Source organism: Heteronotia binoei, chromosome 1, assembly GCF_032191835.1.
Source record: "Heteronotia binoei isolate CCM8104 ecotype False Entrance Well chromosome 1, APGP_CSIRO_Hbin_v1, whole genome shotgun sequence".
In the NCBI taxonomy this organism is placed as follows: domain Eukaryota; kingdom Metazoa; phylum Chordata; class Lepidosauria; order Squamata; family Gekkonidae; genus Heteronotia; species Heteronotia binoei.
In genome coordinates this window covers 226,107,678-226,123,550 of record NC_083223.1, presented here as the reverse complement: position 1 = coordinate 226,123,550, position 15,873 = coordinate 226,107,678, and the positions used below count along the sequence as shown (strand labels likewise).

At 42.7% G+C, this 15,873-nt stretch overlaps 1 protein-coding gene across 1 annotated transcript in view; it reads left to right on the top strand.

Moving 5' to 3' along the window:
• Positions 1-4,542: 4,542 nt before the first annotated feature.
• Positions 4,543-15,873, top strand: part of PYGB (glycogen phosphorylase B) — a 58,276-nt gene continuing 46,945 nt past the window's right edge. Inside the window, exon 1 of the mRNA XM_060248768.1 lies at positions 4,543-4,952. Within this exon, the coding sequence (XP_060104751.1) occupies positions 4,710-4,952 (243 nt within the window). The 5' untranslated portion in view covers positions 4,543-4,709. The remainder of the gene's footprint in view (positions 4,953-15,873) is intronic.

Below are 15,873 nucleotides of genomic sequence, written 5' to 3'. Positions count from 1 at the left end.
GTGTCACTAGCCTTTTAAAATAATGGTTTGCATGTTAACGTATTTAAAACAAAGTCAAGGCATTTCAACAAACCATGTAAAAGAAAACAAATCTTCCCCAAAACAAATAATATTAATAACAGTTCCCCCGCTCCCTTGACTCTGAATTATTTAAAGGCACAGCAATCTACCAGGGAAGCTGCAAGTTACTGCCCTTCCCTCTTATTGACCTCAATGTGTCTGAAATTTAGCTATGATGCCTAATAGTCAAAAGGGTGCTTAGAATCTTCTTTTGGCAAGTTAGGCTCATTTTTAACATACAACCTCACTGGTGAAACATTAAGCTCAGTTCTATGCATTACACACACACACAGAGGCTTTTATGCAAACACTTTCCTAAAAATAAGGTCTGTTATAGTATGCCGTGAGCACTCGGGGGTTCTTGTAGAATCAAAACCAACCAGATATTTCTGGGAAATCTCAACTGTAGATTGGTGGAAGGTGATTCAATTACACTGATTAATCAACTTAAGCACCTTAAACAGGTGCTTAAACAGGTAAGCAAACCTGGTTTTAGCTGAACATTGTTTTATCTAGCCAAAATCCAGTGCATAGTTTTACCATTAAACATTTGCTTTCCTTGCTCTTTCTTTCAGTGTGCTAGGCCACAACCAGAAATGAACATTTGTGAGCGCCCTCTGCTCAGATTATACAGCAAGTATTTTAAATGGGGCAATTAATTAATTTAAATATGTATACTACACTGTCCCAGTCATTGAAGAGCAGCTCAATAAGGTTTACAAAAGCAAGTGTAAATCATGCTGCACAAATGTATTAAAAACATACAAAAAGATACAAAACTACTCCAAATACATTTCTGCAGCACTAACAACACTTCTCAAACATTATTTCCGTTCAAATGCCTTTCAGAACTTCTTTTAAAAAGGCAGCTTTGCAATGTGTCTGGAACTGCCATAGCCAAGAAAGAGCATGCATGAGGCATCCATGAATGTCATAGGATGGGACATTTCTGCGAAGATTTATACCAGGGGTGGCCAAACTGAGGCTTGGGAGCCACGTGTGGCTCTTTCACACATACTGTGTGGCTCTCAAAGCCCCCACTGCCCTGTTGGCCAGCTTGGAGAAGGCATTTGTCTCTTTAAATCACTTCAGGCCAAGCCAGCTGGTGGCTTGGAGAACGTATTTAAAGTTAAAGCTGCTTTCTTTCCACCTCTCCCTCCTCTCACCCCATCTATTTTTCCCCCCTATCTTCCCTCCATCCAACATCTGACATTCATGTCTTGAGGCTCTCAAACATCTGATTCTATGTGGCTCTTATGTTAAACAAGTTTGGCCACTTGTTGATCTATACTTATGCACGGGATCATATTGGGAGAGACAGAATTGTGTGTGTTGTATGCCATCAAGTTGCTTCTGAGTTATGGAGATCCTATGAATTAATGGCCTAAAAGAAATGCCTATCATTGACAGCTTGAAAGCTGGGGTTTCTTTTATTGAGTCAATCCATCTCCTATTAGGTCTTCCTCTTCTTCTACTTTGTTCAACTTTTCCTAGCATTATTGTCTTTCTAGTAAGATGTCTTCTCACGATGAGAGACAGACAAAATACATTGAGTCAAAGGGAAGTTCAACATAGGCGTATCTTAAAGCTTGTCTGCATGTAAGAAAATAGGAGGTGAACAGTACTGGTAGCTTGCCTCTTCCTGATTCACCACCACATTTATTTCATATGTAGAAGAGAGAGAGATAAATGATCACACACTATTTGTGCTAAGGTCTCCCTATGCCAATACAAACCTACTCTGGTTAGTGAAAATTAGAACACTTAAGAATCTGCTATCAGCCAATTATTTGCTGTCATGTATTTCTGAGTGGTAAAGCTGCAGAGTGGTAAAGCTGCAGTGCTGCAGTCTGAACTCTCTGCTCATGATCTGAGTTCGATCCCCGTGGAAGCTAGGTTCAGGTTGCCGGCTCAGGTTGACTCAGCCTTCCATCCTTCCGAGGTTGGTAAAATTAGTACCCAGCTTGCTGGGGGGAAAGTAGATTACTGGGGAAGGCAATGGCAAACCACCCTGTAAAAAGTCTGCCGTGAAAACGTTGTGAAAGCAATGTCACCCCAGAGTTGGAAATGACTGGTGCTTGCACAGGGGACTACCTTTACCTTTTTTTATGTCTGGTTAGTGGCCCTCATTGGGCAGGAAGAGAAGAAAAACGCCAGCTGCCACTTGCTTCAGAGATGGGTAGTTGCTGCTATGTGGTATCACTGAGTGGTACACTTACTTTTATTAAAGCGCTATATGGAGAACATAATCTGCTACTGTTTATATGCCCTCCAACTTAATCTTCCAGTTTCTGATTTTCAGTTTTTACCTTATATCTTAAGTATTTTGCTTGGCATAAGTCTGTCAGAGATGGAACTGGATATCCTAGTTTTGCAAGTGTCCATTGAAGCAAATGTTTGTCTTACAAAGTGCATTCTGGGTCAGAGCAAAACTTTTAAATCTTTCTTTCTTTCTCTTGCTTCCTTCCTTCCTTTCCCAGGTGTATTTGTTCCAATTGTTCATATCGAGGACAGTCCCTATTTCCTGGTACATGCTCTTAATAAAATGCTGTCCCTGTTTTGGCCTCTGAAGAAATACAAGGGAAACTTTTTATAAATGGCATTACTGCGAATATACATGCACATGTGTGGCTATGCTTATTTATAGGGTATGAGTGGATCTTGATTGTAGTGTACAGGTATGTGTATGCAAATGCTTGTGGGCCATATCCCAGCTCCTTCTGCCTTGTATTTGCCTGATTCCGCTGGAAGCTCTTCTGGTTTTGCAAAACTGCAAAGAAAATGCAGAATGATTTTCCATTATGGTCTCCACACCCAGACAGACTGGTCTATCTGGGCCCAGAGACCTTAATGGAAAAATCCATTCCATGTTTTCCTTGCAACTTTGTCTGTGCTGCAATGCATTTCAGTGGAGTGGAGATCAAACAGTTTCACTTTTGCAGCATTTATGGCCAGTTAAACTTCCTTGCAAATAAAGGGTTGATGCTTTGAGCCAGCATTGTCTCTGCTGAATGGACCTGAGAACTAGTGCCTAGTGAGTACTCTAACCTTGGAGCCCACAGCCTGGTCGAAAGCCAAACTGGAATGGATCCAGGCCATGGGACGGTCTGGCTACCTATTGTGTTCCAAGTCCATTTCAAGGTGTTGGTATTGACCTTTAAAGCCCTCTATGGTCAGGGGCCTGTCTATCTGCGGGGGGCCTTTCTCCACATGGTCCCCGGAGAGCACTGCATTCAGGGACAAAAAATCTATTGTCCATCCCTGAACCAAAGGAGGCTAGGTTGCGGCTGACACAAGCTAGGGCCTTCTTGGTGGCAGCACCAGAATTGTGGAATGCTCTCTGGAAGGCCATAAGGGACCTGCAGGATCTCTCTACTTTCTGCAGGGCCTGTAAGACCGAACTGTTTTGACAGGCCTTTGAGATCTAACTGGGAGAGAGTTGCCACCCTACATCATTATAGAGTACCATATGATCACCGCTTATATTATATTGTAGTGATACAGCACCATGAAATGAAATGTTTTTTTAAATAATTTTAAACTGTAGCTATTTTTTATTGGTTTTTAATTTGTAAAAATGAATGTTGTTAGCTGCCCTGAATCCACTTGTGGAGAGGGAGGGATAGAAATTTAAAGTAATAAATAAATAATAAAGATTATTAGTGTAATACAACTAAAGTTTACATTGCATTTAGGGTTGCCAGCCTCCAGGTGGGGCCTGGGGATCTCCTTCTTTTACAACTGATCTCCAGCTGGCAGAGATCAGCTCTCCTGGAGAAAATGTAATCTGTATTTACATGTATATACATGTGTGTGTATACACACACAAACACACATTTTGCAAAAGTTTTAATTGCACATTGTTCTACTTATGTATTTTTTAAATTGTTATTTATTTCTTATAAAAATTAAATGATAGCCTCATAGTTGTGGGTGGACCCCCAATGTCTCCTGGCAACCAATATTTTTAGAGGCAGTCTGCCACTGCATGTTGGCTTACTTTATTTGGCTTGCCTTGCCATTAACCACACCTTTTCTGCAAATAAAACGCATGCAAAAGAGCGGGAGGATAAACATGTAAGCGAAGTGATTCCAATGTCTTTCCGCTTGCCCTCAGCAGTCCTACATTCTTTTAATTTTCCTTTCCCCCCTGATGCCTGCTCTGCCTCTATCCGTGTGGATGCTGAAGAGGCGAGCATCTTTGTATGGCGTTCCGCATCGGTCGCACGCTTTTCTCCCCAACTGATGCTGCTTTTGTTGGGGGGGGGGGCTACTGGACCTCCCTCCAACGCCATGCAAAACACCACGGGGTCAAGCAGCTTCTTCTCGGTCTCCACCACGGGCGCGGTGACTCTTGTTTTGTTTTGGAAGCAGCTCTGCTCTTCTTTCCACAGCGCAGGCGCTAGCCCCAGCCGCAGCTGCAGCCAAGGTTGAGTGGGAGGAGGCTGCGGCCGCCTTCGCTTTGGTTCCACCCACTCAGCCCTGCTCGCTCCTCGCATCCCTTCGGAGCTCGGGAAGTAGCAGGAGGAGGGAAGAAAGCAGCAGCCTGCCCTCCGCGCGGAAGCAAAGCCGGGCGCTCCGCTTGCAAGGGCCCTTAAAGGCTGCCTGTATCCTCCTCCCTTGCAGCGCTCGCCGCTTGGCAAGCCGAGATGGCCGTTCCCCTGACCGACAGCGAGAAGAGGAAGCAGATAAGCGTGCGGGGCATCGCCGGGCTGGGGGATGTGGCCGAGATTCGGAAGAGCTTCAACCGGCATCTTCATTTCACGCTCGTCAAAGACAGGAACGTGGCCACCCCGCGGGATTATTATTTCGCTTTGGCACACACTGTCAGAGATCATTTGGTGGGACGTTGGATCCGGACGCAGCAGTATTATTATGAGAAGGACCCCAAGGTAAACGATGCCCCCAACGAGGGCATGCATCTCTCCCCCCCCCCGCCCCTTCCCAGAGTATTCCCGGTCTCATGAGTGCAAAGGCACACTAGGCGGCCTTGCCGGCTGGAAATTCCCCCTCTGCTGGAGATAGGGTGTTGTTTTTCCAGCTGCAGTTTCCTTTGCAGGGAAATTGTGCGCCAAAAACCTACCGGAGCGTGACGAGCGAGCAGGAATTCCCTGCCTTGGTCGTGTGGGTAGCAACAAACAGTATGCACTCCATGCTGAAATCAGTGGCAGCTCTCCCGCCAGTCTCCCCGCGTGCATTTCAAATTGATGTGGATTTACAGCCACGCTGATAATTGACGAGTTTAGCAGTTGTGACTGGCATGTTTGTCAAGGCCTGGAATTTAGAAGAGTGAGGGGCGCAGAAAGGCTGAATGGCAACACTTTCTGAATATTACTGTTCCTTCCTTCCCTGTGCCTTATGCTATGCCAAACAGCATTCCCCAGGACAGGCACAAGTCTCCTTATCGTTGAAGATAACTTGTACCTGGCCTGTACTACTTCAGGCTGCAGGTAGGACTCTCATGGTTGAATGATCTTTCACATTTAAAACAACTCTTAAGAACATAAGAGAAGCCATGTTGGATCAGGCCAATGGCTAATCCAGTCCAACACTCTGTGTCACACAGTGGCCAAAAAAGAAAGGAGGTTCACAAGTGGGGCTAGAAGCCCTTCCACTTTGCCCCCCCCCAAGCACCAAGAATACAGAGCATCACTGCCCCAGACAGTTCCAATAATATGCTGTGGCTAATAGCCACTAATGGACCTCTTCTCCATATTTTTATCCAAACCCCTCTTGAAGCTGGCTATGCTTGTAGCCACCACCACCTCCTGTGGCAGTGAATTCCACATGTTAATCACCCTTTGGGTGAAGAAGTACTTCCTTTTATCCATTCTAACCCTACTGCTCAGCAATTTCATTGAATGCCCATGAGTTCTTGTACTGTGAGAAAGGGAGAAAAGTACCTCTTTCTCTACTTTCTCCATCCCATGCATAATCTTGTAAACCTCTATCATGTCACCCCGCAGTCGACAGAGGCCCAAGCGTTTTAACCTTTCTTCATAGGGAAAGTGTTCCAAACCTTTAATCATTCTAGTTGCCCTTTTCTGCACTTTCCAATGCTGTAATATCCTTTTTGAGGTGCGGTGACCAGAATTGCACACAGTACTCCAAATGAGACCGCACCATCGATTTATAAAGGGACATTATGATACTGGCTGATTTATTTTCCATTCCCTTCCTAATAATTCCCAGCATGGCGCTGGCCTTTTTTATTGCATTCGCACACTGTCTTGACATTTTCAGTGAGTTATCTACAATGACCCCAAGATCTCTTTCTTGGTCAGTCTCTGCCAGTTCACAACCCATCAACTTGTATTTGTAGCTGGGATTTTTGGCCCCAATGTGCATTACTTTGCACTTGGCCACATTGAACCTCATCTGCCACGTTGACGTCCACTCATCCAGCCTCAACAGATCCCTTTGGAGTGCCTCACAATGCTCTCTGGTTCTTACCACCCTGAACAATGTAGTGTCATCTGCAAACTTAGCCACTTCACTGCTTACATTCAACTTCATATAATTAATGAACAAGTTAAAGAGCATGGGACCCGGTACTGAGCCTTGCAGCACCCCACTGCTTACCGTCTTCCAGTGCGAAGACTGCCCATTTATATTCACTCTCTGTTTCCTATTATTTCTTTTAACACATCACAGAGAAGGAGCTCCCCGGTGCCTTCCCCATAGCGCCTGCTGCAGAGGGCATGCTTGCGAAGGCTAAAGCCACTGGGGAGGCATTTAAAATTTCCAGCCAGAGCCATGGCAAGCCCAGGTGGAACTCCACTCCTGTGTGTTCCTGTCCCCAAAAGCCCTGCAGAAAACTAACAGGGGAGAAAACCCACCTGGAAATCTCCCTGAGAACTAGTTTTCTGTGGAGTAAAATTTTGTTTGTGGAAGAGCATTCACTTTAGGCAAAAGTGGTACAGTTGTGACACAGATTTACCATTTAATGAGAAACTAGGCCTAAATAATCAAGAACCAACTGAAATGATGTTCTGTTTTTGTTTTTAACATCTGTCACTTTACTGGGTCTGTGCCCTTGAAAGACATGAAGGCTTTCAGTTACATACATACGCCATCCAGCACCAAAGGAAATATCTGGGACCACAGATTTTGATGCTGTCCCTGTGTGCCTCACTCAAAAATGTAGGCAGTGTCTTTCTCTTTCCAAGCCATTTATTTACATGGATGAGAGAAGTGCCCCTGTAATTCTGACTTCCCAAGGTAGGTGCTCCTGTAATTCAGGCCTTTAGTGTTCCTCTGTTATTAGGCTGGCATTGAAAAGAAGAGAGAAGTTGGAGGGGTTGTTCATTGTTGATGTATGTCACTTTACTTTGGAAGTATTGGGAGGTCACAGGAATTAAGAGATTTGTTCCATACAGATTTGATTGAGTTCGAAATGCTTGTGCTGTGATATCAAAATGTTTTGAAAGTATGTTTTCTAACAAGCACACACTACCTTTGAAATGTTTATTGATGTGTTTGAGGGCATTTCATAAGAAAATAAAGATTACTTTGCTCAGTCAGTGAATCCACTTAGTCCAGTACTCTACCTCCATAAATGGCCACCCAGATATTCCTTGGGAACTGGGCCAGAGTAAGGCATGCTGAGGTTCTAACCTTTATCTAGAAACTCCATAGCTTTACTCCTCCCAAGGTCATCTATTAATTTTCAGTAATTTTTTTTCTATTTTGAGCTGCCTTATAATCCAAACCCCCAAGCTGTAGTTTACTTAACTTGTACATAAATCCAGCTATGCTTGGGAAATTCATAAGCCAGGGCATGGTAGAGGCAGTCATCCCTTTGGTTCATCTGCAGCATCTGGTAGTCAAAGACACACTGCCTCTCATCAGGGATGTTTGGTCTTATTGTCATGTGCTAGACTTTGATGCATCTGTCTGCCATGAATATGTCAGTATTAAGTGCCAATCGGTGCATTTTGTGACAAAGAATTCTAAAAATTATTGCATTATGCAAAGGGGATTTCCCCCTCCCACCTGTTTGTCTTGAACCTACCTGGCCAGACAGGTTCATTGGGTGACCCTGAATTCTACTGTTCTGGAGTGAAGATAATTTCTATTTGTTCTTTCCATACCATTAGGTTTTACTGCCCATTTCTCTACCTTCTTCTGCCCTACAGTAATAAGAACACAATTCATCATTTGGCATGTAGCTTAGAGGTCTCTGCCATCTGTCATCACAGTAGCAGGCAATTCCAGAAGAACAAGAATGCTTAAGGGAAAAGAACAAGGAATATTGCAAGGATAATAACGGAATATCTAAAAATTAGGTTCCATTCAGGGGCATTCTTGACAGTGAAGGACAAGTAGAGGGTATGATTAATAGAAGGGAGGGAAGCATACAGAAAACTGTATATGGGCAGGATGTAATGTAATGGTGTATATAATTTGTTTTCTGGAATTCAACCTACAGTATATCTGGGACAGCAACGTAACAGCTTTCATGCTCTTGTATTAACAAAAATAGGTTCTAAACAAAATGTCAGTGTACTGCATTTTGATGCACGTAGTGAAGGAGGTATCCAGATACTTCTCTGAGGTCACCACAAGTCAGCTGTATGACTTGACAAAAGGGTTGGAGGTGGGGTGGCTCTGTATGTCAGAGAGGGTATACAATGCAGCAAGACTGAGGTCAAAAAATTCGATTCCCTTCTGGAAATGCTTTGGGTTGAAATAGAGGGCCCAAAAGGAAATTTAACTATGGGAGTTTGCTATCGCCCACCAAATCAAAAGATAGAGGACGATAATAATATGACGGAAGGATTAAAGATAGCGACTAAACATAAAAACTGTGTCGTAATAGGTGAAGGTGTGAAGCGGAAACTGAAAGGAAAGGTAAATACAGTCAAAACCCTTGGGGAAGCTTGGAGGCTATTTAAAACTACAATCCTAGAAGCTCAGATAAAATATATACCACAAGTTAGGAAAGGCACAAACAGGTATAAGAGAAGGCCTGCATGGTTAACAACAAAGTAATGGAAGCTGTAAAAGGTAAGAAGGACTCCTTTAAGCAGTGGAAAGCTAGTCCAAATGAGATTAATAAAAGGGAACACAGGCTGTGGCAAATCAAATGCAAGACTGTGATCAGGCAGGCAAAAAGGGACTATGAGGAGCATATTGCAAAAAACATAAAGACCAACAATAAAAAATTCTTCAAATATATTAGAAGCAGGAAACCAGCCAGGGAGGCAGTGGGGCCCTTGGATGACCAAGGAGTCAAAGGATTACTGAAGGAGGATAGGGAAATGGCTGAGAAGCTGAATGCATTTTTTCCCTCCGTCTTCACTGTGGAAGATGAGAAGTGTTTGCCCGCTCCAGAGCCACTAATTTTGGAAGGGGTGCTGAAAGACCTGAGTCAGATTGAGAGACAAGAGAGGAGGTCCTACACCTGATAGACGAATTAAAAACTAATAAGTCACCAGGTCCGGATGGCATACATCCAAGAGTTCTTCAGGAACTCAAAGTTGAACTTGTGGATCTCCTGACAAAAATCTGTAATCTTTCATTAAAATCTGCCTCCGTTCTTGAGGACTGGAAGGTAGCAAATGTCACCCCCATCTTTAAAAAGGGTTCCAGAGGAGATCCGGGAAATTACAGGCCAGTCAGTCTGATTTCAATACTGGGAAAGTTGGTAGAAACCATTATCAAGGACAGAATGAGTAGGCACATTGATGGACACAAGTTATTGAGGAAGAATCAGCATGGGTTCTGTAAGGGAAGATCTTGCCTCACTAACCTGTTACAGTTCTTTGAGGGGGTGAACAAGCATGTGGACAAAGGGGATCCAATAGATGTTGTTTACCTTGACTTCCAGAAAGCTTTTGATAAAGTTCCTCATCAAAGGCTCCTTAGTAAGCTTGAGAGTCGTGGAGTAAAAGTACAGGTCCTCTAGCTGATCAAAAACTGGCTCATTAATAGGAAGCAGAGAGTGAGCATAAATTGGCAGTCTTCGCAGTGGAAGACGGTTACAATGGGGTGCCGCAGGGCTCAGTACTGGATCCCATGCTCTTTAACTTGTTCATTAATGATCTGGAGTTGGGAGTAAGCAGTGAAGTGGCCAAGTTTGCAGATGACACTAAATTGTTCAGGGTGGTGAGTGAAGAAAATTAAACATCTGTATGAAGCTGTCATTTGTATACATAGTTTCATCCAGGTAAGGGCACTCTACAGCTTACCACCACTAGTGAAAGGAAAGGTTTCTGTTCCAAAGAGCGTTTAATCTTAATTTTTAAATGGAGGAGACAAAAGAGAGAAAGGGACATAGATGAGCAAATATACTATGTAGTTAGGTTTCCTTTCTGTTGGGTATGAGGATTAAAAGAGGTGAAAGGAGGTTTTTGATTGAGAAGGGATTTTAAAGAAGAGGTGGATCTGCCATAAAATGTAGGCCACTGCAGATTGGAAGGAAGTGGATGAGATGCACAGTGAACACATGATGTTGCCTTACACTGAGTCAGACCATTTTTCTATCAAGGCCAGTTTTGTCTGATGGCAGAAGAATTGAACCTGTGGCCTTGTGCATGCTAACTGGATATCCTCCCTGTGAGCCACCATCTCTTCTAATATGTGAGTGGAATCTTGGATTTAGGGGCCTTGCTGGTGGGCAATTTGAGCCCTGGATTTCTAGTTGCTCTTTCTTAATGGAGGACAACTTGGCATCTTGTCACTTCTGCAGTACAGGGCTGGATTAGGTGTGGGGTAGGGGTGGTTGATGGAACAGCTGGGAGATTCCTTGCACCTTCTGTTTGCCTTTCAGCTGTCAGCTTCCTGGATGATCACTGGAAGGATTTTCAGCTTTCCTGCCAAAACTCAATTTTGAGTGCATTAATGCATTTAGGCCTCTAATACAGTACCATTATAAATCTTACATATATAATCAAGCCCCTAAATAAATAAAACTATCCTTCCAAATCTGTTACTCTTAAAGCTTTTCCAACTTTGTCCATAGGTAAAACATTTCAGGCTATACTTTTTTCCAGCAGCAGTGCAGAATGAACAAACTAACTGATGGATAGATGAAGTTTTTCATACTGTTTTCTGGAGAATGCTGTAGTTTTTCAGAAGCTTATTGGACATTCCTCAGGTAGCGGATAGTTGAATGGGCATGTTTCTCTGTAAAACAGCATGCCCACTAATGCCTGCCTTCTGCAGCATGCAATCTGCAGGGAAGTTCTGGGTGTGTACTGATGTCACACGAAAACCTTCAGGGGTCTGTTAGGACTACTCAGGTCTGGGTTCCCCTTAAAACATTCCTCCAAGGACTTGGTAACATACAAGAGTTCTTTGACAGAAAAGCTTACTCAGCCACATGATTCCTCTTTGGTGCTTCTGATAATATGCCAAAACTTCTCTGCGTTGTTTGAACTCTCAATCGCTGTTTTACACTTTCAGGATGGTGTAGAGGTTAGACTGTCAGAGCAGCATCTAGGCGATCCAAGTTAGAATCCTTGTTCTACCATGAAAGCTTATTGAATGACCTTCGGACAGTCACACACTCTTAGCCTAACTACCTCATAGGAGGATAAATGGAGGGGGAGAGAACAGTGTATGCCACTTTGGGTCCCCACTGGGGAGAAAGGCAGAGGATAAATGAAGCCAATAAATGAATAAATGCCATGTTGCAGGCATCATGTGATATATGAATGTGTGAATCCACCTTCAGCCAACATTAATACAGATTAAAAATTGGAATTATACTTGTTTATCTGACATTATGCAGCAGGAAAGATGATTTGTCATCTAAGTATCATATTTGAAGGGTTGTAGATCAGAAGATAGGAAGTTTGGGGACTTGAAATATTTGTCAAGAAGAAAACCATTATAGATTAGGGAACAGTTTCTGTTATTGTTTTCCAAGTGAAAGTGGGTAAGATTCCACACTTAGTGAACTCTTTGTAACAACGGCCACTCAGAATCTATCTGAGAATAGATTCAATGGAACAAAGCTATTAATATTTTTGAACTGGTGCCTCTTATCGCAACGGAACATATATGCTACATCATTCCTCTTACAAGAGTGGTGACAGAAAAAAGAGAAAGGAACATATTGCAACTACTTCACATTCTCAAAGCAAGATGGAACAGAGTTCAAGGAAATAAGCTGTGGTCATGTTAATTTGTTGCATTAAAAACAACAAAATAGTCTTGCAGCACCTTAAAAACTACCAGTTTTTCTGTATCTTAAGTGTATCTTACTAATCTATGACTTCAGCCCTTGGAGAGGCTATTATGTCATTTTGTACTTATTTTTTCAACCGTTGGTTAAGACTGAAGATGAAAGTCTGCCCAGAGCTTTAAAAGATGTTATGCAGCCATTTTATCCTCTTGCCACTCTTCAGCCCATGTTGCCAACTGGTCAGCCATTTTGTTGGTCTGTGGAATAAAGGGTGTATATTATAGTTTCCTGTTTAATATAGGAGCTGCTTAGTTTATTCTTTAATCATTCCCAGATTGAATTCTGAGCTCTCAGTACTTGCAGTTTAAATGAAGGGAGGACAAATTTATGTAATTATTTTCAAGAGTCTTGGGATCTATGAGTCACAAAATAGCAGCTTGGTAGGTGGAGCCAGTCACAAAATGGTGACTGGTCCAGAAATTACATTTCAGAACAGGTCTGTTCTCAGATAGGGAAGCCTTTCCTCTGCTGTTTTACCAAAGCAAATTACCCCCCAAATGGTAACTTGCCTTTTTTGAGTGGGAATATACAATATGTTTTCCATAACAGAGGCAAATAGTGGCATTGATGGAGAGGGAAAGAATCAAAAGCATGCCCCTTTCCCCTCCAGAGTAAGGTGCACATGAACAAGGAAGAGAAGCGGATGGGAATGGGTGTTGTTGCTTTCCCATGGAGAGCAAAGAAGCATTTGTGTATGCGCCGCTCACATCACAGAGGAGAAAAGCTACTGTGGTAGCTTTAAAGACAAGGAAAAGAAGATGACCGCTACAGCACTGGAGGAGGGGCAAAGAGCTACTTTTAATTGCTTGGCGAGTGATTGTTCATGCCCAAGTGACTTCTGCCAACTCTTGCCCACCCCTGATTTAAATTGCTGCACAGCTATAAAACTCACTTGGGAAATCAGCCTAATAAGAGGATGAGTGACGGAAAAGCTGGGATTACTTTGAGCACACAGGAAGTGTGGCATACAAATATATAAATACACCTGTTTTTTCATACCTTTCTAGTCCTTTCTAGTCAAGAAGTGGCTGATAGTATGTCATTAGGTTTTTAGGTGAATGAAATGCACTTTCTGATTTGGCAGGCAGTAAAAAGTTGACAACTGTGTTCATCTTTTGCCTCTTGTTTCAGAATAGTCTCTTTGAAGTTAAATAGATTTCCAGATTAAGAGGGCCGGCATGTAGCCTTAATCTGTTTGCTGGTATACAATGGCTTTGATAGGGTTAAAATGTTATGCAAAATATGGGGCTAATTCAGGCTACCCTTTTAAATTAACTGTAAAACAGCAGGATAGAAATGTGCATGTAGTTCCCTCTATTCCACCAAATCTGTTCCACTGTTGGAACTGCTGATGACTCATCTCTGTGCTTCTCCCCTTTCACTGTGTTTTACATTTGACAATGAAGTTAGCTTAGCTTTCTTCTCCAGCTGTTATGCAATCAGATATTCTTTTGGTTTCTCAGAACAAGGTGGCTTAGGTTGCAGTGCCAAACCTTTAAGTGAAAAGCACACTTAAAAAATAAATTTAAAAAAAATTGAGCGTAGTATCTTATTTCCATTCTGTTGGTGATTATAGGCCATTAAGATGGGTGCCTTGTAGTGAACAACAGCCATTTTATAGTGAAATCTGGCCAGAAAGCCTTCCAGAAAGATTATCTGTTATAGTGGGGGATTGCACCAAGGACAGAACTAAGGAACCCAACATGTGTTAGAGATATAACTTTCTAACTTGTTTGTTTGTAAAATGTATCAGTAGAACTTATATGTTTGGGGTTTTTTTATATGTACAATCTTTATATACCTGTTTTAGCCAGAAAAGGTTTTTCAACTTTTAAAAACCCTGTCAAATATTTTAAAATAACTGATAAAACAATATGTAAAAAAGCAGGCCTCAGATTCAGTGGGAGCTCACACGAGCGCAGCTCGAACCTTTCTGCGAGTCCCACCTCCTCCTTCTGAGAGTTCCACCTCCTTGTCCATTGAATAGTATTGCAGCTGCATAACAATCCCTGGATGAGCTCCACCACCTATTTTTCTACAAAACGACCCCTGCAAAAAAGTATAATTCAAACGTCATTAGCAAATGTTGTGTGTGTGATCCATGGATATGACTGCAGAATCTCTCTCATTCTCAGCCCTCTTTCTGTAATGCGGGTGATGAGTCCTTATTTCCTGTCTTAAAAGGATAGCAGTATAGTCTATCTGAAGAAATCTTTCTAAAGCACTATATAAATGCTATGTATTATTATCTTTGTCAACTAGGATCAAAGAACAACACTTTCAATGGCTTGTATGCACCCAGTAGGTCTTTTCCTGTGAGCAAGAATTGCCCTTCCCCAACCTATATCATAAATTGCTTTTGAAAGGTCCACCCCTTTCAAGTTTGAAAGATACACTGCTATACTGCCTTGTGCGGAGCAGAGCTGGGTGGGAAATGACCAAGAAACATGGTTGTAAAGCTGCCTTAAGGTCACATGGTTGTAGAGTTGGACTACATAAGAACATAAGAGAAGCCATGTTGGATCAGGCCAATGGCCCATCCAGTCCAACACTCTGTGTCACACAGTGGCAAAAATTTTTATATATACACACACACTGTGGCTAATAGCCACTGATGGACCTCTGCGCCATATTTTTATCTAAACCCCTCTTGAAGGTGGCTATGCTTGTGGCCGCCACCACCTCCTCTGGCAGTGAATTCCACATGTTAATCACCCTTTGGGTGAAGAAGTACTTCCTTTTATCCATTTTAACCTGTCTGCTAAGCAATTTCATCGAATGCCCACGAGTTCTTGTATTGTGAGAAAGGGAGAAAAGTACTTCTTTCTCTACTTTCTCCATCCCATGCATTATCTTGTAAACCTCTATCATGTCACCCCGCAGTCGACGTTTCTCCAAGCTAGAGTCCCAAGTGTTTCAACCTTTCTTCATAGGGAAAGTGTTCCAGTCCTTTAATCATTCTAGTTGCCCTTTTCTGGACTTTCTCCAATGCTATAATATCCTTTTTGAGGTGCGGCGACCAGAACTGCACACAGTACTCCAAATGAGACCGCACCATCTATTTATACAGGGGCATTATGATACTGGCTGATTTGTTTTCAACTCCCTTCCTAATGAATACACATCTTTACAATAGTTTTTTCTTCCTGTTGCAATTGTAGTTTCTGTAAGCAGCACACAGTACTTCTTTGGTGTGCCCCCAACAATGAATTAGTACATATGTATTTTGTTGGAACTACTTGGCACTTTTCTTTGTCCCAGGTGCCACTAAGCTACAGCAGTACAAGCAGAGGCGTGTTCTGCTTTGGCCAGCTTAGCAAAGTGTGAGTTTGTGCCAAGCAAGGGGGCAGAATGAAGAAGCTGTGACTCAACTTGTCTGTTAAGAAGCCCCAAAGCCTCTGTATACTGTTGGCACAGCATTGTGCTAGCACTAAGAATTCAGGTTGCTCCAGTGGCCTGTACAAGAGACCATGGACTGTTTGTCCTCCAGAAGTCTTGACTGGTACAGCTGGAACATGCAAGTGCTTGAAGTGAGGGTGTGGCTTGCAATGTAAGTGTTTGTTTCTCAGCAGGGCAGGGGATGGGGCCAGATTCCAGCACTGGAGAGAGAAGATGATGTG